Raw genomic sequence first — 26838 nt, forward strand, 5'->3', positions numbered from 1 at the left:
CTCGTTATAGACTCCCCTACCTTTGGGAAAAGATTTTGACTATCGACCTTATCTATGCCCCTCATTATTTTATAGACTTCTATAAGATCACCCCTTAACCTCCTACTCTCCAGGGAAAAAAGTCCCAGTCTATCTAACCTCTCCCTATAAGTCAAACCATCAAGTCCCGGTAGCATCCTAGTAAATCTTTTCTGCACTCTTTCTAGTTTAATAATATCCTTTCTATAATAGGGTGACCAGAACTGTACACAGTATTCCAAGTAAATTACTGAGTAAATTAAGGTTAACAATACTCTTGTATGAAACTATTCAAGCAAATGTGGCTGACACTTGCAACTTCCTTGGTTGGACATTTCTACCAATGCAAGATAATTGGCACCAATACCCAGATATAGCAACATAACATAATTGAGTCATACCCATAGGCAGCAGTGTGACATAATTAACAGTGATACTTGTGGATTATTTCCATTAGTAGGTAAATTGAAGACAAGAAACTATGATCTCAAGGTAAGCACTAGCTTCCTAAAAATGGATATTCGAACAAACATTTTCATGCAAAGAGTTATTAGATTGTAGAATACTTTGCTACAAGTGGCGATCAATAGTGAATTGATTACAGCATTCAAAAAGGTGCTACTTAAAGAAGAATTTTTAAAAAGTATGGGGAGAAAACAGGAAAATGAGACTGTGCAACATCAGCCCTCGAGAGGGGCCTAAATTCAATGCATGCAAGAAGGGCCAAATGACTTCTTCCTGTGCTAAAAAAAAATTCTAGGTTTCCAGACTTATTGCTTACCTTGGCATTTAAAAAAAAAATCAAGCACCTTCTTCAAATCACGCACTTTATTTCACACATCACTCCATGTATGGGGGTGGGGGGGGGGGGGGGAATCCAGAGATCACGTGATTGCTTCCCCTGTCTGCTGGACCTTTTGATTGTTGGTGTGTTGGTTTTCGTACCTGTAGAGGGCATTTCTAAGTTCCTACATGATGTTCACAATAAATTGAAGGACCTTAACAATAGAGCAGCCTTTCTGCACCTCCCCCCCTCCATCAGTGCTCCAATTAGCACAGTTCACAGCTTGATTGAATTATTGAGCATTACGTATAGCACTTGCATCTACATTAAAGGGATTCAGCACCATTCTCCCATTTTTTTCCGACTGGAACTCAAGCTAATTTAAACATATCTTTTAACGAGCAACAAATAATATGAAGAGATGAGCAAGTCAGTCAGCATCATATCTAATAAACATTACAATCTGCTGTGCCCAAGACATTTTAAATTTGGCACGCATGGTGCCTATACAAACTAAAAGAAACTCAAATCCGACAAATACAAGTCAGATATAATTTGTGCACAGAACAACAGCTTGATGCAGTCATATAACAATTTACATAGCATCTTTAATGTAGAAAATGTCCCACTGTATTTTACAGAGGGGGAGGGAGGAAAAGAAAGGAAATAAGGGAATGGATGCCAAACCACAGAGTGATTGAAAGCTTGCTCAAAAAGTTTTTTTTTTTTTAAAAAGGTTTCTAAAAAGTGGAGGAGTAGAGGAGAGGTGGAGTGACGTAGAGAAGGATTTCCAGAGAATAAGGCGGCTGAGTGTTCTATCATCAATGATGGGGCAAAGGGAGGCGAGGGAATGCACAAATGGCCTGAATTGGAGGACTGAAAGATGTAAGAGTGAATATATTTCGATGGCTGGAGGAGGTTGCAGATTAAGAGTGGGGTGAGCACATGTATGGCATCTAAAGATGAGGGCAAGGAATTTAAATTTAATGCGTTGAGAGTCTGGAAGCCAATATAAATCATCGAGGACAAGGGTAAGTGGAATGTAGGGCAGGGAAGAATATCGGTCGCTGAATTTTGGCCAAGTTGAAGTTTATGGAGGGTGGAAGATGGGAGGCAATATCAAATGCTGCAGAGATCAAGGAGGAGGAGGAAGGATAATGAGGCATGGTCACAGTCACAGAAGATGTCAGTTGCGATTTTGGCAAAGGTGTCTCGGTGCAGTGAGCAGAGCAAAATCCAGATGGAAAAATTGGAAAGGGATTCTCGTGAGAGTTGGATATGAAGTTTGGAGGTCAGGGCCCAGAATTGGGAGGCAATAGCAATTTCAAGGACTTTCGGGAGGAAAGGAAATGTGGTAATTAGAGAAGGGTCCAAAATATTATGTTCCATTTGTTATTTTTGTATTATTTCAGAGGAGAAATTGACAAGAACTCAAATATATAGTTCTTTGTACACAAACTAAAGCTCCAGACATGTCGCAATATTGTATGAACAATGTCAGTTACGTAACTTTTAAATGGGAAGTAAGATTAGCACACAGAGAGATCAAGGAGGACAAGGAGGGATAATGCACTATGGTCATGGTTACAGAGGATGTAATTCATGATTCTGGTCAGGGTGTCTGCTTAAAAAAGTCCAAACTCAGAAAATTATGGGTGCTCAATGCCCTTTGTTGATCTAAATGTGTAGTATTACAAACTAATTCATAAGATTTCCTTCACAACCTGCCCATATAAAAATGGGTTCAAAGGCAGTGACTGTTGCCATAGTTACAGCTGTGACAGTATTTTTTTTAAACAGTAGACAGTTGACACAGAGCTAACATGAATTTATAATTAGGGTCTGTTGTATAAATTCATGTAAATTATTATCCGGGAGATTCAAATAAAGTAATTATTTTTTTAAATGCAGATTTTATTATATTTGCCATGGCAAGGTTCATAAATCATATATACACATATACCAATATTTAGTATGTTTTATCTGATAAATTTACCAATATTTCAAAAGACTTAAAAGCAAAAAATTATCCAGCTGAGATACAACATGTCATATAACACATCTGAAATAAGGATATAAAAATGCTGGCCCCCCCCTTTGCCACTAGCAATGTTAGGCCAGTTGATCTGTAATTCCAGGGTGCATGCCTCATTCTTAAATACTGAAATTAAATTCTCTAGCCTCTGTTCCCCAGGTACATGCCCATTAATTATGGACAGTTGAAAGTATTAAACAAAGCCTTCATTTCCTTGAGGAATCTAGAGTGTATGTGACAATTAGGGATTGATATTCCAACTTATAACTATAGAAGTTAACAGCTCAGAATATCTGTGCTAGCCTTTTTTCTAGAGGAATCCAAAACTAATCACACTGTCCTGCTCCCCTCCATAGTTCTGTAACTTTCTCTATTTCAAATGTTTACCTACACTTCCCTTAAAGGATGCAATGGTGTCTGCTTCAACTAGTCCCCATAGCAAAACATTCCATGCTCCAACAACTCTGTCAAGAAATCTCTCCTAACCTTTCTCTTCACTCGCTTAGTGACAACTTTAAATTCATGACCACTTCTCACTGACTCCCCAAGCAGAGGAAATAATCTTTCTTTATTCATCATATCAATACTATTCATAATTTTAAGAACCTCAATTAAATATCCTTTTAGCCTTCTTTGCTCCAGTGGAAATAGTCCCAGTATCTCAAGGAATTGCTCATAACTATAGATTCTCATCTCTGGTATTGTCCTGGTGAATTATAGCTTTCGTATCCTTTCTATAATGAAGCACCCAAAACTGAATACAGTATTCTATATGTAACCTAATCACTGCTTTGTACAAATTTACTATTTCTTTATTCTTGTTCTGTATGGCCCCATTTACAGAAACTAAAATGCCATTTTTTAAATGATTTTTCTACCTGATCTCACACTTTCAAGGTATTATCAATTTGCACCACTAAGTCTGTTTCTCCACACCCTTCAATGTATTTCTATTGAATTTATATTCTCATTCTTGTTTATCCTCCCAAATTGCATTACTTGTGGACAACACAGACAGCAATAAATATTTTCACTTACTAAGTGAGAGTATGGTCATTTCTGAAATGCAGCAACTTAATTTACCAAAACATTTTTAAAAAAAAGTTAAGTATAGACTTTTTCTCACATATTTCTAATATCTTGATTTCCCCTCCATGACAGTCTTTTAATCCCAGATTGCAAAGATAACAAGAGTTTCTGGTATGTGCTGGATTCAGCTAACATTAAGATTGTTGTGAGGATGTCTTGACTTATCCCAGTTCCAACAATTCACTCCATTCCTCCATATAAGTGTAATTTCTTTCTTGTATAACATATAGATTCAAAATAATACACAAATGTAATACAAGACACGCAAGGCTTTTGCATATTTTGCATTGTGCACCAATTTAAGGGGTAATCATCTGCATACAAACAATTTGGAATGGTATGTATACTCTTTTTGATTAAAGTATTCTCAACAATTAATAAAAGCCATTTTACTGAACTCACTTCACAAGTGGAGATTAAGGCATTGTCTTAGTGAGACAATTCTAGTCCAATATGCCACGCAATTATTTATAATTTACTGTGTGACTTAAATTATTTGAAATTGCACCCAGTAATTAACAGATGTTTGTAATTCACCTGTGTAAAATATATATTGTCATACTATCGAAATGTAACTTTACACCTAGACTGCATCTTCTCCTTGGAATTCAGCACGGGCTGGAAAATCCATACTCTCAAAGCATTTAAATAATCTCTGGGCTAGTTTATGAAGTTTGCAAATTCCAATGGGCCCTCTGAACACTTTGTAAACCCAGATTGATAGTGCACTGAAGTTATACTCCATGCAGTGTCAAACTCAAGTGGTTTAAGACTGCCTCCTCCAGTGAGGTCCTACACCGTCTCCCCTCCAGTTAGTTAAGGACCCAACTCTGGAATTATACTGTCACTTTTGCATCACTGTGAAGCAGAACACTTAACAGTGATACAAAAGTGGTAGTATAACTATAATGCATCACAGCCTTGATGCAGACATAGACTCAAGAGCCGAATGCCAGGGGGAAGGTGAGAGCAGCTGTCCTTGACATCAAGGCAACATTTGAGTATAGCACCAAAAATTCTAGCAAAACTGAGGTCAATGGGGTTCAACAGGTAAACCCTTCAGTGGCTGGAATCATACATGGCACAAAGGAAGATGGTTGTGATTGTTGGAGGCCAATCATCGCATAAGAACATAAGAAATAGTTAAATTTTTAAATCAAAAATGACTACAGCCTTGTTTCAAATGAATGAAGAACATAAGAACAGAGGTTCTTTTACTGTGAGATTACTAATAAACCATGTCTCATTACATAATACAAGATCTAAAATAGCCAGTTCCCTAGTTGGTTCCATGATGTAATACTCTAGGAAACCGTCTCAAATACATTCCATGAACTCGTCTTCCAAACTACCTTTGCCAATTTGATTTGCCCAGTCTATATGCAGATTAAAGTCCCCCGTGATGACTGCATTTCCTTTGTTACAAGCTCCCATTATTTTATGATTACCACTCTGTCCAACGGTATTGCTACTATTAGGGGGCCTATAAACTACTCCCACCAGTGTTTTCTGCTCCTTGTTATTTCTAATTTCCACCGATATTGATTCTACTTCCTGATCTTCCGAGCCAAGATCCTTTCTCACTACTGTCCTTATGTCATCCTTTATTATTAGGGCTACACCCACCTCCTTTTCCATTTTGCCTGTCTTTTCTAAATGTCATGTACCCTGGAATATTTAGTTCCCAACCTTGGTCATTTTGCAACCATGTCTCTGTAATGGCTATTAGGTCAAACCCATTTATCTCTTTTTGTGCAATTAATTCATCTATCTTGTTACGAATGTTCCATGCATTCAGATAAAGAGCCTTCAATTTTGACTATTTAACCATTTTTTCTTGCTTTGACCTTGATTGTTGTTGCACTATTATTGGTAAACTCTCTGTCCCTTCCTGCCATTCTCTGCTTATCTTTATCCAAGTCACTACACTGTTCTATTGTCTTAACTTTTCTCATTAAATTTCCCCTCGCCTGTACCCTCTCCCCCCTGCCTTTTTAGTTTAAAGCCCTATCTACAGCCCTAGTTATTCGATTCAATAAGACGCTGGTCCCAGCCTGGTTTATGTGGAGCCCGTCCCGTCAGAACAGCTCTCTCATCCCCCAGTACTGGTGCCAGTGTCCCATGAATCAAAACCCCTTCCTCCCACACCACACTTAGAGCCACACATTTAACTCTGTGATCTGTTTGTCCCTATGCCAATTTGTACGTGGCTCAGGCAGTAATCCAGAGATTATTACCTTTGAGGTTCTGCTTATTAATTTAGACCCTAGCTCCTTAAACTCTCTCAGCAGAACCTCATTCTTAGTTCTGCCTATGTCATTGGTTCCTACGTGGACCACGACAACTGGATCCTCCCCCTCATGCTCCAAGTTCTTTTCCCAGAATATTACTGCAGGGGTTCCTCAAGAAAGTAGGGCTGTTTGCTGATGATTCCATAGTGTTCAGCTCCATTCACTACTCTTCTGATACTGAAGCAGCCCATACCAGCTACAGCAGATCCTAAACAACATTCGGCTTAGGCCGACAGAAGGTAATATTCGCAACCACATAAGTGCCAGGTAATGACCACCTCCAAAAGAAAAGGGACAATCACCTCCCCATATCTTCAACATTGCTAAATTGCCCACCATCAATATACTGGTCGTCACCAATGACCAGAAGCTCAACTGGACAAGCCATATCAACAGTGATGTTACAAGAGCAGGACACAGATTGGGTATCCTGCAATGAAATGCTCACCTTCTGACTCATCAAATCCTCTCACCATCTACAAGGCTCAAGTCAGAAGCGTAATGGAATACTCACCACAAGCCTGGATGAGTGCAGCTGCAACAACAGTCAAGAAGCTCAATACTTTCCAGAACAAAGCAGTCCACTTGATTGGCACCCCTGACACTGAACTCAATATCTACCCCTTCCACCATCCGTGCTCTGTGGCTGCAGTATGTATTATCCACAGGATGCACTGCAGCAACTCACCAAGTTTACTTCGAAAACACCTTCTAGCCCTGTGACTTCCACTATGAAAAAGGTCAAGAGCAGCAATATCATGAGAACACGATCACTTCCAGGTTCCCCTCCAAGTAACCCACCATCCCGATATGGGCATATATCACCATTCCTACATTGTCACTGGGTCAATGTCTTGGAATTCCCTACCTAACAGCATTGTGAGAGCGTCATCAGCATAAGGAACACTAGCGGCTTAAAGAGAAGACCCACTACCACCTTCTAGAAATGGGCAATAAAAAGGCAGCTTTGCCAACATTGCCTACATCCCAAGAACAAATAAAAAAAAACCTCTGGTTGCCAAAACTTGCAATCTATCTTTGAACATTAAGCTAATTAAGTATCACTTCATTATACTTATAATTATTAAATTCTAACCATGTTATGCTGCTATCTTCATTTCTATTGTTATATCCGTTTTTTGAAAGTTATGTTACCTGTTACAATAAGCACTGCTCCACCAGCTTAAGAGGCAGGCCTATCAAGTTTCATGTGAGGTTATGGGAAAAAGTGAGGTTATTCACTTTGGTAAGAAGAATATTTTTTAAATGGTGAGAAACTATTAAATGTTGGAGTTCAGAGAGACCTCGGTGTCCTTGTACAAGCAGCACAAAAAGTTAGTATGTAGGTGCAGCAAGCAATTAGGAAAGCAAATGGCATGTTGGCCTTTATTACAAAGAGATTGGGTTCAAGAGGAGGGAAGTCTAACTACAGTTGTACAGGGCTTTCGTGAGACCTCACCTGGAGTGCTACATACAGTTTTGGTCTCCTTATCTAAGGAAGGATATGCTTGCCTTGGAGGCGGTGCAATGACGGTTCGCTAGATTAATTCCTGGGATGAGAGGATTGTCCTATGAAAAGAGGTTGAGTAGAATGGGCCTATAATCTCTGGAGTTTAGAAGAATGAGAGGTAATCTCATTGAAACATAAAAGATTATGAGGGGGCTTGACAGGGTAGATGCTGAGAGATTGTTTCCCCTGGCTAGAGAGTCTAGAACTAGGGGCCATAGTCGCAGGATAAAGGATTGGCCATTCAAGGCAGGGATGAGGAGGAATTTCTTCACTCAGAGGGTTGTGAATCTTTGGAATTCTCTATCCCAGAGGGCTGTGGATGCTGAGTCATTGAATATATTCAAGGCTGAGATATACATTTTTGGACTCTAGGGGAATCAAGGGATATGGGGATCGGGCGGGAAAGTGGAGTTGAGGTCGAAGATAAGCCATGATCTGACTGAATAGCTGAGCAAGCTCGAAGGGTCGTATGGCCCACTCCTGCTCCTATTTCTTCTGTTTTTATATTCTTTGTTCATTTGAAATAAGGCTGTAGTCATTTTGATTTAAAAATTTACCTATTTTGGCATAAGAACATAAGAAATATGGGAAGAAGTAGGCCATACGGCCCCTCGAGCCTGCTCCGCCATTCAATAAGATCAAGATGTGGAGATGCCGGTGATGGACTGGGGTTGACAATTGTAAACAATTTTACAACACCAAGTTATAGTCCAGCAATTTTATTTTAAATTCACAAGCTTTCGGAGGCTTCCCCCTTCCTCAGGTGAACGATGTGAAATGAAGTCCTCGAAATGAAATCGCATTTATAATTCACAGAACAATGCTTGGTGAGTACAGACAGTTTTTTCAACTGCCCGTTGCCAAGGCAATCAGTGTGCAGACAGACAGGTGTTACCTGCCAGGTCTCACAGAATATACAAATCACCAAAAAAAAAACCAACAAACAAAAAAAAACAGAGATAGAGAGGTAGAAACATAGAAAAGACAGCAACTGACCCGTTATATTAAAAACAGATAACATTTGTTCGCTGGTGGGGTAACGTGTAGCGTGACATGAACCCAAGATCCCGGTTGAGGCCGTCCTCATGGGTGCGGAACTTGGCTATCAATTTCTGCTCGACGATTTTGCGTTGTCGTGTGTCTCGAAGGCCGCCTTGGAGAACGCTTACCCGAAGGTCGGTGGATGAATGTCCATGACTGCTGAAGTGTTCCCCGACTGGGAGGGAACCCTCCTGTTTGGCGATTGTTGCGCGGTGTCCGTTCATCCGTTGTCGCAGCGTCTGCATGGTCTCGCCAATGTACCATGCTCTGGGGCATCCTTTCCTGCAACGTATGAGGTAGACAACGTTGGCCGAGTCACAGGAGTATGAACCATGCACCTGGTGGGTGGTGTCCTCTCGTGTGATGGTGGTATCTGTGTCGATGATCTGGCATGTCTTGCAGAGGTTACCGTGGCAGGGTTGTGTGGTGTCGTGGACGCTGTTCTCTTGAAAGCTAGGTAATTTGCTGCGAACGATGGTCTGTTTGAGGTTGGGTGGCTGTTTAAAGGCGAGTAGTGGAGGTGTGGGGATGGCCATAGCGAGGTGTTTGTCCTCATTGATGACATGTTGAAGGCTGCGGAGAACATGGCGTAGTTTCTCCGCTCCGGGGAAGTACTGGACGACAAAGGGTACTCTGTTGGTTGCATCCCGTGTTAGTCTCCTGAGGAGGTCTATGCGATTTTTTGCTGTGGCCCGTCGGAACTGTCGATCGATGAGTCGAGCGTCATATCCCGTTCTTACTAGGGCGTCTTTCAGCGTCTGTAGGTGTCCATCGCGTTCCTCCTCGTCTGAGCAGACCCTGTGTATTCGCAGGGCCTGTCCATAGGGGATGGCCTCTTTGACGTGGTTAGGGTGGAAGCTGGAAAAGTGGAGCATCGTGAGGTTGTCCGTGGGCTTGCGGTAGAGTGAGGTGCTGAGGTGCCCGTCTTTGATGGAGATTCGTGTGTCCAAGAAAGAAACTGATTCTGAGGAGTAGTGCATGGTGAGCTTGATGGTGGGATGGAACTTGTTGATGTTATCGTGTAGTCTCTTTAGTGATTCCTTGCCGTGGGTCCATAGAAAGAAAATATCGTCGATGTATCTGGTGTATAGTGTTGGTTGGAGGTCTTGTGCAGTGAAGAAGTCCTGCTCGAACTTGTGCATGAAAATGTTGGCGTATTGGGGTGCGAATTTGGTCCCCATGGCTGTTCCGTGTGTTTGGGTAAAGAACTGGTTATCGAAGGTGAAGACATTGTGATCCAGGATGAAACGGATGAGTTGTAGGATGGCGTCTGGAGATTGGCTGTTGTTGGTGTTGAGTATTGATGCTGTCGCAGCGATGCCGTCATCGTGGGGGATACTGGTGTAGAGTGCCGAGACGTCCATCGTGGTGAGAAGTGTTCCTGGTTCAACTGGTCCGTGGGTGCTGAGTTTTTGTAGGAAGTCTGTAGTGTCGCGACAGAAGCTGGGGGTTCCCTGTACAATGGGTTTCAGGATGCCCTCGATGTATCCAGAGAGGTTCTCACACAGGGTTCCGTTGCCTGATACGATAGGACGTCCGGGTGTGTTGGCTTTGTGTATCTTTGGGAGGCAGTAGAAGTCTCCCACGCGGGGAGTACGTGGGATGAGAGTGCGTAGGATGTTTTGAAGGTCTGGATCGAAGGTCTTGATCAGTTTGTTGAGCTGGTGGGTGTGTTCTTTGGTCGGGTCTGCGGGTAACCGTCTGTAGTGTTCCTGGTTGTCCAGTTGTCGGTATGCTTCTTTGCAATAGTCCGTTCTGTTCTGTATGACAATGGCTCCTCCTTTGTCCGCTGGTTTGATGACGATGTTGCGGTTGTTCTTGAGAGCGTTGATGGCGTTGCGTTGTGCTCGGGTGACATTCTGGACTGTCTTCTGAGTGCGGCTGATGAATCTGGCATTGACGCATTTCCTGATAGCTTGAGCATACCAAGGCGGCCTTCGAGACACACGACAACGCAAAATCGTCGAGCAGAAATTGATAGCCAAGTTCCGCACCCATGAGGACGGCCTCAACCGGGATCTTGGGTTCATGTCACGCTACACGTTACCCCACCAGCGAACAAATGTTATCTGTTTTTAATATAACGGGTCAGTTGCTGTCTTTTCTATGTTTCTACCTCTCTATCTCTGTTTTTTTTTGTTTGTTGGTTTTTTTTTTTTTGGTGATTTGTATATTCTGTGAGACCTGGCAGGTAACACCTGTCTGTCTGCACACTGATTGCCTTGGCAACGGGCAGTTGAAAAAACTGTCTGTACTCACCAAGCATTGTTCTGTGAATTATAAATGCGATTTCATTTCGAGGACTTCATTTCACATCGTTCACCTGAGGAAGGGGGAAGCCTCCGAAAGCTTGTGAATTTAAAATAAAATTGCTGGACTATAACTTGGTGTTGTAAAATTGTTTACAATAAGATCAAGGTTGATCATCGACCTCAACTCCACTTTCCCGCCTAATCCCCATATCCCTTGATTCCCCTAGAGTCCAAAAATCTATCCATCTCAGTCTTGAACATACTCAATGACTCAGCATCCACAGCCCTCTGGGGTAAAGAATTCTAAATATTCAAGATCCTCATCTCAATCTTAAATGTCCTACCCCTCATCCTGAGACTATGTCCCCTAGGTCTAGACTCTCTAGCCAGGGGAAACATCCTCTCAGCATCTATGCTGTCAAACCCTTTTAGAATCTCATACGTTTCAATGAGATCACATCTCATTCTTCTAAACTCCAGAGAATATAGGCCCATTCTACTCGATCCCTCTCATCCGAGTGAATCTTCATTGTACCACCTCTAAGGTAAGTATATCCTTCCTTAGGTAGAAGACCAAAACTGTACATAGTACTCCAGGTGTGGTCTCACCAAAGCCCTGTACAACTGCAGCAAGACCTCCTTACTCTTCTACTCCAACCCCCTTGCAATAAAGGCCAACATGCAATTTGCTTTCCTCATTGTCTGCTGTACCTGCACAGTAACTTCCTGTGGCTCATGTACAAGGACACCCAAATCCCTCTGAACACTAACATTTAATAGTTTCTCACCATTTAAAAAATATTCTGTTTTTCTATTTTTCCTACCAAAGTGAATAACCTCACATTTCCCCACATTATACGCCATCTGCCACCTTCTTGCCCATTCACTTAACCTGTCTATATCCCTTTGGAGACTCTGCGTCCTCCTCACTGTTTACTTTCCCACCTAGCTTTGTATAGTCAGCAATCTTGGATACTTTACACTCGGCCCCTTCATCTAAGTTATTAATAGCGATTGTAAATAGCTGAAGCCCAAGATCCTTGTGGCACCCCACTAGTTACAGCCTGCCAACCCAAAAATGACCTGTTTATTCCTACTCTCTCTTTTCTGTCTGTTAACCAATTCTCAATGCATGCTAATATATTACCCCCAATCCCATGAGCCCTAATCTTGTGTAACAACCTCTTGTGTGGCATCTTATCGAATGCCTTTTGAAAATCCAAATATACTACATCCACTGGTTCCACCTTATCTACCCTGCTAGTTACGTCCTCAAAAAACTAATAGATTTGTCAAACTTGATTTCCCTTTCATAAAACCGTGTTGACTCTGCCTAATCATATTACGATTTTCTAAATGCTCTGTTACTACGTCCTTAATAATAGATTCTAGCATTTTCCCTATTATTGATGTCTATAGTTCCCTCTTTTCTCCTACCCTCCTTTCTTGAATAGTGGGGTTACATTTGCTACCTTCCAATTGACGGGGACTGTTCTAGAATCTAGGGAATTCTGGAAGATCAAAACTAATGCATCCACCATCTCTGCAGCCACCTTTTTTAAAACCCTAGGATGTAGGCCGTCAGGTCCAGGGGATTTGCCGGCTTTTAGTCCCATTAACTTCTTTACTAATCTTAAAAAGTTTAAGTTCCTCACTCTCATTAGACCCTGGGTTCCTCACTATTTTTGTGCCTTCTGCTGTGAAGACAGAAAAAAATATTTGTTTAACATCTCTGCCATTTCCTTATTCCCCATTATAATTTCTCCAGTCTCTGCCTCTAAGGGACCCATGTTTACTTTCGCTACTTTCTTCCTTTTTATATACTTGTAGAAACTCTTACACATTTTTAAAATCTTTCTTGCTCGTTTATTCTCATATTCAATTTTCTCCCACTTTATCAATTTCTTGATTATCCTTTGCTGATTTCTAAAACCCTCCCAATTCTCAGGCGTATTACTCTTTTTGGCAACATTGTAAGCCTCTTCTTTTAATCTAATACTTAACTTCTCTAGTTGGCCATGGTTGGATCACTTTTACTGTGGAGTTTTTATTCCTCAAGCATATGCATATTCATTGGGAATTATGAATTATTTCTTTAAATGTTCGCTATTGCTTATCTACCGTCATATCTTTTAATCTAATTTCCCAATTTACTTTAGCCAACTCGCCCCTCATAGCTACATAATTGGCCATGTTTAAATTTAAGACCCTAGTTTCGGACTTAATTCCATCACTCTCAAACTCAATATGAAATTCTATCATATTATCATCACTCTTCCCCTTTCTTATAAGATTACTAATTAACCCTGTCTCATTACACAATACTAGATCTAAAACAGCCTGTTCCCTCGTTGGTTCCTCGACATATTGTTCCAGAAAACTGTCTTGGATGCATTCCATGAACTCGTTCTCCAAACTACTTTTGGCATATCTCCCACCTAAAAATAAATACATCTCAAATAGGTCTGCAATCTGCATCACTCTTTTGATCATAAATCTCACTTCTAATATTTCTTTCCTAATAGACAAGTCTTTGCAAAACATTCTATATGCTCATAACTTGATTTTTTCCTTGTTCTGCTCACAACATTCCTTTAATACCAATAATGTTAATTATTTTGCTTGTTGTACATACCGCTAATATAAGGAGTATTAAGATTAAACAATTAGATTTTTTTTGGTGAGGATCTATACTATACCATTTTTCCCCGTTTTTCCCCCAGCAACCTCCCAACAGCGCAACACACGCAGCTAAGAAGGTGGACCTGTGATCTGTTTTCAGGGGAACAACTATAAACCAGATGCCAGGAGGTGCATGGCAGCAGTCCAGGAAAGCAGAACTCAAACTCAGATGATGACAGAGAAGAAAAGGCTCATGCTGTGACGGACTTCTCCTGGACATTTTGAACAATAAATGACCAATTTTATGCACATTTGTTTTTTTCTCCCCCCAGAATTTTGTGAAATTTGTGACATTCTAAATGTTTTAATTAAATATACTGATCTGAGTAAGGAAGGAAAATGTCAGCTGAAAGCAGTCAGAAAAAATTGCTCAAGTGATTTGATTGGTTTATTTGGTGGTAGTTTCTGCTGCCATATTGCTTGGCTTGAAAAAAAATTGACTAACTTGATTGGGTGCTTTTGCAGTGTTTGCTGATGGGTAACTTTTCATCATTCCTCATTGGTAGGTTTTCTTACCTATCTATAGTTGAGCAAATCAGATAACAGATAGTGGCTATTTAATGAATCCGAAAAACATGAGATTTTTTGTGCTACAAACACATTTGAAGTATGACACATTTTAATGACTGATGTTTGTAATATGCATGACTTTTAGTTATACAGATAATTTTTCTGGCCTGTGATATGAACCAAAATTTGACAACTTAGTGAAGCTTCAGATTACTGTGCAAGATTATATTTTTAATACTTGTACTTGATGCCATAAAATGGCTATCAAAACTAATGCTATTGTTGTTCAGCCACTCAAGTTTTCTTTAGATATTAGAACACCTGATTAACAAAGAACGGCACTTGAAATGGATTTAAAATTGTTTGATTTACTGAAGACATACATAACAGATTTTTCTTTTAATTCATATAATGTTATTGTACTGGTTTTTATGTGATGGAATTGTATTCGTATTGAAGGTGAGCTAATGCACTGTTTAACTGTGGCTAGACTTGTATCCAGATTTAAGCATATAAATTAATGCAGAATTAAGTAACAGCGAAGAAACCCTTCCGCAGAGGTAAATTGATTCAATACATATATATTTATTATGAAAATAGTTGCACTACTTTTTCTTTTAAAAAAGCTATTACAATTGTATGACTCTCAAAATTTCTTAGAGAAAATAATCTCTCAAAATGAACTTACTTCTCTCTGAAATCTTTAAATAAGATTTGCACATTAGCCATGCTAAATATTGTAAAGATCTTTTCTGAATGCATTCAGCATTTATTGATTGCAGCAAATTATGTTTGGCTTGCATGCTTTAGGAGGGTCACAAAAGGTGAGGTAATGGATGTTGTATAACTAATCTTTATGGTCGACCCCTCACCTCTACTGATGAGGCCTATTCAGTAATCCAATGACCTCTGCTCATTTTAAATATCATATGTCTGAACTGTTCTAAGAATGAATATTCCTGTCAAACTCTTTATGCAGAAATTTGTGGTGCTATTACCAGAAAGTATCAAACTGAATTACTTACATTTGAATTAAAATGATCTATTACCTGAAGCCAACATGTCATTAATTAGAACCAGGAATCGTTCATCTGGTATTTGAGCATCTGTATGAAGGAATACTGTGCCAATGTTCTTCACTCCAACTTTAATGTATAAAGCAGCAATGTCACTCTGTGTAATCATTAAGAACAAAAAGTAGTAAGGAGCTCATAAGTCAAAACATAGTTGCCTTGTTTTAGCAATCAGAATTCTTACCCTGAGATCAGGAATGCCATAGTTTTTGCGTAGTGTAATCTGAAACACCTCCAGTGAGCTGAGAAATGCTGCCAGGCGACACAGACTTTGTTTGCCACTTCCTCCAACACCAACTAAAAGGGCATTGCCACGTGGAGCTTCCAGAATACGACTTATACGACAACTGTCTCAATTAAAAATTAGTATCGTAGAAAAGACATTTTTCGGTCAAGCATGTAATGCACGTCTGAAAATGTAACAAATCAACTTAAAATGTAAAACATTTTCCCTGATAAGTAGCAATGGAAACTTTTTATGCTACCAGAAAACCATATTTCACTAAAACACTGTTGGTTCATGCATTACATCAACTCACATAAAAGTGGTGAATTAAGTTACCTTTGACACTTCTCATGCATCAATGATGTAGAATGCACCAATAATTAGCTCCTGGACTGATAAGTATAGTTGGAAAAAGTTAAATCCAAAAGTAGATAAATCCATCTCTAATCTAAATACGAGTGCATATACCCTGGAATTATTTATTTTTATTCACTCTCGGGATGTGGGCGTCACTGGCAAGACCAACATTTATTGCCTATCCCTAGAAACACTGAGGTGATGGGAGTGGTGTCCCTTCTTAGGATAGAGGGGGAGATAAAAAAGGATGTGGGGGGGGCAATATTGGTTAAAGAAACAATTACGGCTGTGAGGAGGGATATGTTAGAAGGATCACCAAATGAGGTCACACAAGTTGAGCTGAAGAACAAAAAAAGGGCAGTCACACTGTAGGAGTGTACTATAGATCCCCAAACAGTCAAAGGGAGATAGAAGAGCAAATATGTAGGCAAATTTCTGAGAAGTGCAAAAACAATAAGAGCAGTAATAGTAGGGGATTTCAACTACCCTAATATTAACTAGGATACAATCAATGCAAAAGGTATAGAGGACACATAATTCTTAAATTGCGTTCAGGAGAACTTTATTAGCCAATATGTATCAAGTTCAACAAGAGGGGCGGCAGTTCTAGGTTTAGTTTTAGGGAATGAAGCTGGGCAGGTGGAAGGAGTATCAATGGGAGAACATTTTGATGATAGTGATCATAATTCAGTTAGATTTAGCATAGTTATGGAAAAGGAGAGATAGAACAGGAGTAAAAGTTCTCAATTGGGGAAAGGCCAATTTTACTAAGCTGAGAAGTGATTTAGCAAAAGTGGACTGGAAACAGCTACTTGAAGGTAAATCAGTGTCAGAGCAGTGGGAGGCATTCCTGGGGGAGATTCAAGAAGTTCAGAGTAAATATGCTCCCACAAAGAAAAAGGGTGCCAAGTCTAGAGCCCTCTGAATGACAAGCAGCATACAGGGTAAGGTAAGGCAAAAAAGGGAAGCTTATGTCAGACACCAAGGGTGCTAAGTTGGGCCGTGTAGCGCCCGTTGTTTCGGCGCTACACGGCCTCTCTGATATCCAAGATGGCATCTTGGATGCGCACACACATTTCCAGCATGCCGAGCACCAGACACCATCTTGGTATAGGAGTTAGCGCAGGCGCAGATAACGAACGCTGGAATCATGTAAAGTAGGGAGAAAATGGCTTCAATCAGTATGCAACGCTGATTTAAAGTGATAGACACCATTTTGGGACTTAACGCTCAACTCAACCCCGAGTCTTAACCCCGACCATCTGAACGTGTCTTAGAGTGCCTGGAGGACCCCCCACCAGCGCTATTTAAAGGGACCATGCAGGATTTACAGGTTAGTGGCTGGATTATTTCTTCTGGCTGCCGAGACATTTGTAATTGTTTTTGGAGGTCTCCTATACTTGAATACTAGGACGAAGGGACCTAAGCTAACATTTAGAGCCAGGACATGCAGGAGTGAAGTTAGGAAATGCTTCAACACCAAAGGGTGGGAGAAGTTTGGAACGCTGTTCTGCAAACGGCATTTGATGCTAGCTCAATTGAGAATTCTGAATCTGAGATTGATAGATTTCTGTGAACCAAGGGTATTATGGGATATGGGGTTAAGGCGGGTATATGGAGTTAGGTCACAGGTCCACCCTGATCTCATTGAATGACGGAACAGGCTCGAGGGGCTAAATGCCACCGCCACTTGCTGTCTCCCGATATGTGCCAGCTTCTCCTGCAAGAAAGCAGGACGTGTGTCTGGGTGATGTGCCTATCATGGTTGAATAGCTGCCAGTGTGCGTGGCCTGTGAGTTGTGGGTGGGCGGCTTGCATCAGTGGTAATGTGTAAGGGTAAGAGGGTTGAGTACTGATGGGGGGTATAGTATGTGAAGCAGTGGATGCGGCTAATGGTGTAGTTGGTAGGAGACGCCACTTGACAGTTGTCTTCACTCACCTTGACCATTCATGTCAAAGCATTGAACTTCTTCCTGCACTGCATCTATATTCATGATGCTGCGTGCCTGGCATTGACTTCGCCCCCCACTGCCTCCTGGTTATATGCCTGGAGGGTCTCTTGCAACACGCCCGCCCCCGCCCCAGCGGATATAGGATGTCCCTCCTTCTGGTCACCTCTTGCACTGAGGCCTCTGGTGCATCAGCAGAGATCCTTGGTGCACGCATTCTCGCAGGCCTGGTACCAACTCAGATCGGCTGATTGGTGAGGTCTGGCATGCAGATTGGAGGATGTGGGATTTAGTAGTGCGAAACCTTTATTCAATGTTTTAACATAACTCATTTGTTTGTAAACATAGGGACAGGAGCTGCATCTGTGTTATGTATGTGTGATGTCTGATCTCTGTGCAGACAGCAGACTGTTATTTTCAGCAAACAACGGGTACCAGCTACCTTTAAGAGGTTTCTAACAGAATGCCTGCCTTTAAGAGATTGGAGCTCCCCCTGCTGGTGAAAAGTGCAAATTGCATGGCATCCTCATTTAGCACCGATTTCCAACACAGATTGCAGGTAAGTCCTCAAGCCTGACGAAAATCTCGTCCTGCCTGCGCAGGGGCCATTGGGCGATGGGTAATAGCGGATCATGCTAACCCTGCCCGAAAACAAGCCCTATCCAATTATTCCCCTCCCAAGAGCTCAATACTGCAGAAAGTCTAGAGGAGTATAGAAAGTGCAGGGGTTAAATTAAAAAGGAAATTAGGAAAGCAAAGAGAAGGCATGAAAAAGTACTGGCAAGTAAAATTAAGGTAAACCCCAAAATGTTTTATAAATACATAAAGAACAAGAGGATAATTAAGGAAAGAGTAGGGCCTGTTAGAAACCAAAAAGGTAACCTGTGTGTGGAGGCGGAAGATGTGGGTATGGTTCTTAATTAATACTTTGCGTCTGTCTTCACAAAAGAGGGGGATGATGCAGACATTGTAGTTAAGGAGGAGGAGTGTGAAATATTGGATGGGATAAACATAGTGAGTGAGGAAGTATTAAGGGGTTTAGCATCTTTGAAAGTAGATAAATTGCCAGACCCGGATGAAATGTATCCCAGGCTGCTAAGAGAAGCAAGGGAGAAAATAGCAGAGGCTCTGACCATCATTTTCCAATCCTCCCTGGTTACAGGCGTGGTGTTGGAGGATTGGAGGACTGCTAATGTTGTACCATTGTTTAAAAAGGGAGAAAGCGATAGACTGAGTAATTATAGGCCAGTCAGTCTAACCTCGGTGGTGGGCAGATTATTGGAATCGATTCGGAGAGACAACATAAATCGTCATTTAGAAAGGCACGGATTAATCAAGGACAGTCAGCATGGATTTGTTAAGGGAAGGTCATGTCTGACTAACTTGATTGAATTTTTTGAGCAGGTAACAAGGAGGGGCAATGAGGGTAACGCATTTGATGTAATGTACATGGATTTTAGCAAGGCTTTTCACAGGGTCCCACATGGCAGACTGGTCAAAAAGTAAAAGCCCATGGGATCCAAGGGAAAGTGGTAGTTGGATCCAAAATTGGCTCATTGGCAGGAAGCAAAAGGTAATGGTTGACAGGTGTTTTTGCCACTGGAAGGCTGTTTCCAGTGGGGTCCTGCAAGGAACAATACTAAATCCCTTGTTTTTTTGTGGTATATATTAATGATTTGGACTTGAATGTGGGGGGCTTGATCAAAAAGTTTGCAGATGATACAAAAATTGGCCATGTGGTTGATAGTGAGAAGCAAAGCTGTGGACTGCAGGAAGATGTCAATGGACTGGTCAGGTGGGCAGAAAAGTGGCAAATGGAATTCAATCCAGAGAAGTGTGAGGTAATGCTTTTGGGGAGGGCAAACAAGGCAAGGCAATACACAATAAATGGGAGGATACTGAGAGGTGTAGAGGAACAAAGGGGCCTTGGAGTGCTTGTCCACAGATCCCTGAAGGTAGCAGGACAGGTAGATAAGGTGGTTAAAAAGACATACGGGATAATCCCCTTTTATTAGCCGAGGCATAGAATATAAGAGCAGGGAGGTTATGCTAGAACTATATAAAACATTGGTTTGGCCACAGGTTGAGTACTGCATACAGTTCTGGTCACCATATTACAGGAAAGATGAGATTGCACCAGAGAGGGTACCAAAGAGATTTATGAGGATGTTGCCAGGGCTGGAGAATTTTAGCTTTGAGAAAAGATTGGATAGGTTGGGGTTGTTTTCTTTGGAACAAAGGAGGTTGAGGGGAGATTTAATTGAGGTATATAAAATTATGAAGGGACCAGATAGAGTAGATAAGGAGGACCTAATATCCTTAGCAGATGGGTCAGTAACCAGGGGGCATAGATTTAAAGTGATTGGTAGAAGGATTAGAGGGGAGCTGAGGCAAAAATTTTTCACCCAGTGGGTGGTGGAGGTCTGGAACTCACTGCCTGAAAGGGTGGTAGAGGTAGAAACCCTCAACTCATTTAAAAAGTACTTGGATGTGCATTTGAAGTGCTGTAACCTACAGGGCTACGGACCAAGTGCTGGAAAGTTGGATTAAGCCGGATAGCTCTTTTTCGGCCGGCACGGACATGATGGGCTGAATGGCCTCCTTCTGTGCCGTAACTTTATATGATTCCTCTTGAACCATTGCGTGTAGCAGTTTGATATAACAGTTAAGAGTCAACCACATTGGTGTGGGACTGGAATCACATTTAGGCCAGACCAGGTAAGGACATTAGTGAATTAGTTAGGTTTGTATGACAATCTGATAGCATCATGGTCACATTTTTTTTAATTGATACCTGCTTTTTATTTCCAGATTTTTTTTCTCAAAAACTCAATTCAAATTTTCAAACTGTCGTGGTGGGATTTGAACTCATGTTCGCTTGATTGTTAGTCCAGGTCTCCAGGTTACTAGTCCAGTATCATAACTACCACACCACCATACCTGTGATTTTGAAGTAGTATTTTCATCTGAGAGTTTAGATGATGGTTAAAGATTATACATTAATCTTACCAACTGATAATCTCCTCAAGAAATACATTATTCTATATATAAAATTACAGGTGCTCTCAAGATGGTACAGGCAGAAAATATCAAGACCTAGAAATTGGATCATGCCCGAATTGAGGCTGAATCCGGGTATGATGCACGCTGCACGTGCCTAATGAGGACCACAGACCACGGCAAATTGGTTTGCTGGCCTCATTAATATAGTACTGGCGAGCTGCGGGCACCAGTTGAGGCCCCAGAGACAGCTCGCCGATCGCAAGGTGGGGGTGGGGGGGTGCGCAGCAAGATTGGCTATCTAGACGCCAGCCAAGGACCTAAGGCAAGTCCTGGAGGGAGGTGAGTGGTGGCTGGCAGCGGCCCGTAGTTTTAGTGTGGAGCCAAGAGGACCTTCAGGTAAGTATTTTTTTTTAAATACCGTTTTTGCGGTGGGCTCCAGTGGTCCCTTTAAGGACTGCCGGTTAGGCCACACGTAAACCAAGGCCAGATGCTTGCTGCATTCAGGGCAAACTGTTTTAAACTTTGGATCCTAAAACAGGCGTTAGGCGCCTTATTAGCATATTCAAGGGCCTAACGTCAGTTTTAGGCAGCTCCCAGGGATGCCTCTACAGCGTCTGAGCCAACATGGTATTGGATGAGTTTCTGAAGCTATTCACGCACAGGAGGTTGGCCTCCCAAATTGGACCTCATTGCACATGTTTTCCACTCAGAAAACAGGATGCAACGAGGTCCAATTTCACCCCCTATTTGGTCCAATTTTTAGGCAGATTTTTCACTACAACGGATATTTCTTCTTTGTGTGATAGTATTTTAACAAACAAGAAAACTTATCTACTTTTAGAGTTTTCTTTTTGCACAAAGTTAATGGATTACAGGTTTTTTTCTGTTCCAGAAGACTATGATCAATTAAACCGAGTAAACTGGTCAGTAGTAATTTGTAAAAGATATAAAGTTATAAAGTATCTGAATACAATTTGCTTATTATTTAAATACTGAATATCAATTATTTCATTCTACTTCGTCAGTCAGAAACAGAATATGCACAAGAATTTCACCAATACTGTTCAACAGTCAGATAGGTAGAAAATGTTATGCAGAAGATTTCATAGCAGCGTGCATTTCCAGTGTTCAGCTGTCAATTTCAGAAACTCAAAACTAACCAATTAGAAAATAATATTCTACTTAAGATAATTTAGTCTGAAATATAATTTTATGTTCAGTTTTGAAATAAAAGGAACTAACCTGAAATAACAGATATTTACAGAAAGAACAGTGTTCTTTACGTAAAAGACCTAGCTTAAGGGTTGTTTTTAAATTGTAAATAAGACTCAAAAAAGGTAGATTATTATATACATTGCACTCTCTTTTAGTAATGAGAATCCATTCTATGATATGGTTTGTTTTTGTCCATGGTGCTAACAGGGACAATTGCCAATACTGCTGCCAATATCATGGCACTGGGCATTGATCATGTATTCTGAGCTACCCTTGCAAGACATATAAAAGCATGCTTCTTAGCAGGGGTATTTCTTTTCTCTGTTGCTGCTTCAGGCACACTTCAGCAGGGCACTTTAATTGGAGAAGTCGTTGTTGTTGAGTTTTTGCATTTTTCTTATTTTCTCAACCTAATATCTCTATTATAGTTATCTTGCTGGCATACGTGAGACACGTTAAATAGCAACACGTCATTTGAACTCACTGACACTTGAGTGTCTTTGGAAATTAGGAGCAGCTCTTCATAATTGCAGGTGCTGTGTCACTTGTTGTGTAAGTGTCTGTACATATGCAGTGGTGCTATGAGTTTTTAAGGAAATTGAAGCATTCAGTGTCCATAACAAAGGTAACCTGGTTGCACAAAGCTTAAATCTACCTACCGAATGAAGTCTACCAGTTGGAGGGATCAAACATAGACCAGTAAGCAGATGGATCGTGTTTCAATGGGCATCATGACATCATATCAGGAATTACATTAAATTAAGGGCCATTATCCGCTCTATTGTTAGGCTTGACTGGCACAGACAAACTCCACTGCCAAGCCACTTACTTGGATGGGTTTCAGTAAACATGGTGCAGGAGAATTTCAGCACAATCTGGCTCCTCAATACATAGGGGCAAAAATATAGTCCAAAAAATCATTGCATAACAAGAATATCCAATATCCCCCGATTCGTGTGCTCTTCTAAATGCTAATGGGTTTCTAATGCTGGATTGCCATTCTACATGATCTACAACCACACTTTGGACCAGTCTCAAAAAATTAATGTGGAGATTATGGGTAAATTTTGCTAAGTTCCGTCTGGTGCATGGAGCCTTGCAAGCAGCATATGCAGGTTAGAAAAGTGGATCTCTGGTCTGCATACTGAATTTCTTTTGCACTTGATTTCCCAAAGTCCATTTCTACCAGCAACAAAAACTTGCATTTATATAGTGCCTTTAACATAGTAAAACTTCCCAAGGCATTTCACTGGAATGATTATCAAACAAAATTTGACAACAAACCACATAAGGAGATATTAGGACAGGTGACCAAAAGCTTTTTTAAAGAGGTAGGTTTTAAGGAGCATCTTAAAGAAGTAGAGAGGGGTAGAGAGGAGGAGAGGTTTAGGGAGGGAATTCCAAAGCTTAGGGCTGAGGCAGCTGAAGGCACAGCCGCCAATGCTGGAGCGATTAAAATCAGGGAGCACAAGAGGCAAGAATTGGAGGAGGGCAGAGATCTCGGGGGGTTGTGGGGCTGGAGGAGGTTACAGAGATAGGGAGGGGTGAGGCCATATAGGGATTTGAAAAAAAGGATTTTAAAAATCGAGGAGTTGCCAGACCAGGAGCTAATGTAGGGCATGGATGGATGAAAAGGACTTGGTGCGAGTTAAGATACGGGCAGCAGAGTTTTGAATGAGTTCAAGTGTATGGAGGGCGCGAGATGGGAGGCCGACCAGTACAGCATTGGAATAGTGATGTCTAGAGGTAACAAAGGCATGGATGAGCAGCAGGTGAGCTGAGGCTGGGACGGAGACGGGCGATGTTACGGAGGTGGAAGTCGGAGGTCTTGGTGATGGAGTGGATTTGGGGTCGGAAGCTCACCTCAGGGTCAAATAGGATGCCAAGGTTGCAAACGGTGTGGTTCAGCCTCAGACAGTGGTCAGGGAGAGGAATGGAGTCAGTAGCTAGGGAACGGAGCTTCACTGTGGTCCTCTATAGCAGGGCTACAGAGAAGTTGTAGGATGTGAGATGTTTATTTTTTGCCATGATACAATTTGTGCCATAATAGTAGTTTAGTAATATTGCACAAATGATAAGAATCCACCCTCTAGTGCATAATACTTACATGTGCTGCACGGCTTCCTTGAATAGGACAAGGTTCATCACCGCATGCAGTTCATTGTAATGCTCCAAAGCATCTGTAAGAATTCTATGTAGCTTTTTCATATCTGTTACAGGCAAATATCGAGGCTCTCCAACACCCTGAGCAAAGTGGCAGTAAATCAAAGGCTTTTGGGTAAAAATATGTTCATCAATAACCTAAAGCGAAAATAATAACATAAATTAGTAGCATTCACAAAAAATTGTGTTCAAACATATGAAGATACATTTCTGAATTTGTACACGCCATTTTTAAAGCAGCAGGATGTGTGGCATGCCTGTATCACATCTGGGAGAGGCGGGACATTTCATTATAATATTCAAATCAGGCTCCAACAGTGCAGTTGGGAGCCTGATTTAAATTTAATAGTTGCCAGCCAGGTTTCCCAGGGCTTGGGAAACCCAGCAGCGAAATGGGGACGGGAGCAACCAGCTGCAGAAGGTAAGTGCTTTTCCAACACTGCTTGTGGGCTAGGAGGAGCAGGAGAGCTCCCCCCAGCCCTTCAAGCAAATCTTCTGCTGATTGCAGCCACTTCTTACTGCTCCAATCAGCCGACCAACCCCCCATCCCAAACCTGGGATCCCAAGCCTCCTGCCCCATTATCTGCTGACCACCCCCCTTCTGCTCCATGATCTGCTGACCAATCCCCCCTCCTGCTCCATGATCTGCTGACCACTCCACCCTTGTGCCCCATGATCTGCTGACCACCTCCCCTCCTGCTCCATGATCTGCTGACCACCCCCCTCCTGCTCCATGATCTGCTGACCACCCCCCTCCTGCTCCATGATCTGCTGACCACCCCCCTTCCTGCTCCATGATCTGCTGACCACCACCCCTCCTGCTCCATGATCTAACCACCCCACCCTTCTGCCCCACGATCTGCTGACCACCCACCCAACTTGTGTCCCACGTTCTGCTGACCACCCCCACTTCTGCTCCATGATCTGCTGACCATCCCACCTCCTGCTCCATGATCTGCTGACCACTCCACCCTTCTGTTCCATGATCTGCTGACCACCCTCCTCCTGCTCCATGATCTGCTGACCACCCTCCTCCTGCTCCACGATCTGCTGACCACCCTCCTCCTGCTCCATGATCTGCTGACCACTCCACCCTTCTGCTCCATGATCTGCTGACCATCCCCCCCATCTGCCCCATGATCTGCTGACCACACCCCCCCTTCTGCCCCATGATCTGCTGACCACCCTCCTTCTGCTCCATGATCTGCTGACCACACCCCCCTCCTGCTCCATGATCTGCTGACTCTCTCTCTCTCTCTCTCTCCTCCCCCCCCCCGCTCCATGATCTGAACATCCCCCCCTCCTGCCCCATGATCTGCTGACCACCCCACCTTCTGCCCCATGATCTGCTGACCACCCCCCTCCTGCTCCATGATCTGCTGACCACCCCCCTCCTGCCCCATGATCTGCAGACCACCCCCCTCCTGCCCCATGATCTGCAGACCACCCCCCTCCTGCCCCATGATCTGCAGACCACCCCCCTCCTGCCCCATGATCTGCAGACCACCCCCCTCCTGCCCCATGATCTGCTGACCACCCCCCCTTCTGCCCCATGATCTGCTGACCACCCCCCCTTCTGCCCCATGATCTGCTGACCACCCCCCCTTCTGCCCCATGATCTGCTGACCACCCCCCTCCTGCTCCATGATCTGCTGACCACCCCCCTCCTGCCCCATGATCTGCAGACCACCCCCCTCCTGCCCCTTGATCTGCTGACCACGCCCCCTCCTGCTCCATGATCTGCTGACCATCCCCCCTACCGGTCCATGATCTGCTGACCACCACCCCTCCTGCTCCATGATCTTACCACCCCACCCTTCTGCTCCATGATCTGCTGACCACCCCCCTTCTGTCCCATGATCTGCTGACCACCCACCCCACTTGTGTTCCACGTTCTGCTGACCACCCCCCCTTCTGCCCCATGATCTGCTGACCACGCCCCCCCCTTCTGCCCCATGATCTGACCACCCCTCCACTTCTGCTCCATGATCTGCTGACCATGAAACCCTTCTGCCCCATGATCTGCTGACCACCCACTCCACTTGTGTCCCACGTTCTGCTGACCACCCCCCCTTCTGCCCCATGATCTGCTGACCACGCCCCCCCCCTTCTGCCCCATGATCTGACCACCCCTCCACTTCTGCTCCATGATCTGCTGACCATGAAACCCTTCTGCCCCATGATCTGCTGACCACCCACTCCACTTGTGTCCCACGATCTGCTGACCATCCCACCTCCTGCTCCATGATCTGCTGACCACTTCACCCTTCTGCCCCATGATCTGCTGATCAACCCCCCTCCTGCTCCACGATCTGCTGACCACCCTCCTTCTGCTCCACGATCTGCTGACCACCCCCCTCTTGCTCCATGATCTGCTGACCACTCCACCCTTCTGCTCCATGATCTACTGACCACCCCCACTTCTGACCCATGATCTGCTGACCATCCCCCTTCTGCTCCATGATCTGCTGACCACCCACCCCACTTGTGTCCCACAATCTGCTGACCACACCCCCTCCTGGTCCATGATCTGCTGACCACCCCCCCTTCTGCTCCACAATCTGCTGACCACACCCCCTCCTGCTCCATGATATGCTGACCACCCCCACTTCTGCCCCACGATCTGCTGACCACCCCCCG

The 26838-nt window shown here is 42.8% G+C and overlaps 1 protein-coding gene across 1 annotated transcript in view; it reads right to left on the bottom strand.

Annotated features, from left to right (window-relative positions):
• The window catches only part of dnah9l (dynein, axonemal, heavy polypeptide 9 like), a 329459-nt gene that overhangs the window by 92886 nt on the left and 209735 nt on the right, over positions 1 to 26838 (bottom strand). The window contains exons 51-53 of the mRNA XM_067988173.1: positions 24143 to 24336; positions 15470 to 15632; positions 15262 to 15385 (exon numbers count right to left, since the gene is read on the bottom strand). Coding sequence (XP_067844274.1) covers positions 15262 to 15385; positions 15470 to 15632; positions 24143 to 24336 — 481 coding nt within the window. The remainder of the gene's footprint in view (positions 1 to 15261; positions 15386 to 15469; positions 15633 to 24142; positions 24337 to 26838) is intronic.

This window comes from Heptranchias perlo, chromosome 7, assembly GCF_035084215.1.
Source record: "Heptranchias perlo isolate sHepPer1 chromosome 7, sHepPer1.hap1, whole genome shotgun sequence".
Classification (NCBI taxonomy): domain Eukaryota; kingdom Metazoa; phylum Chordata; class Chondrichthyes; order Hexanchiformes; family Hexanchidae; genus Heptranchias; species Heptranchias perlo.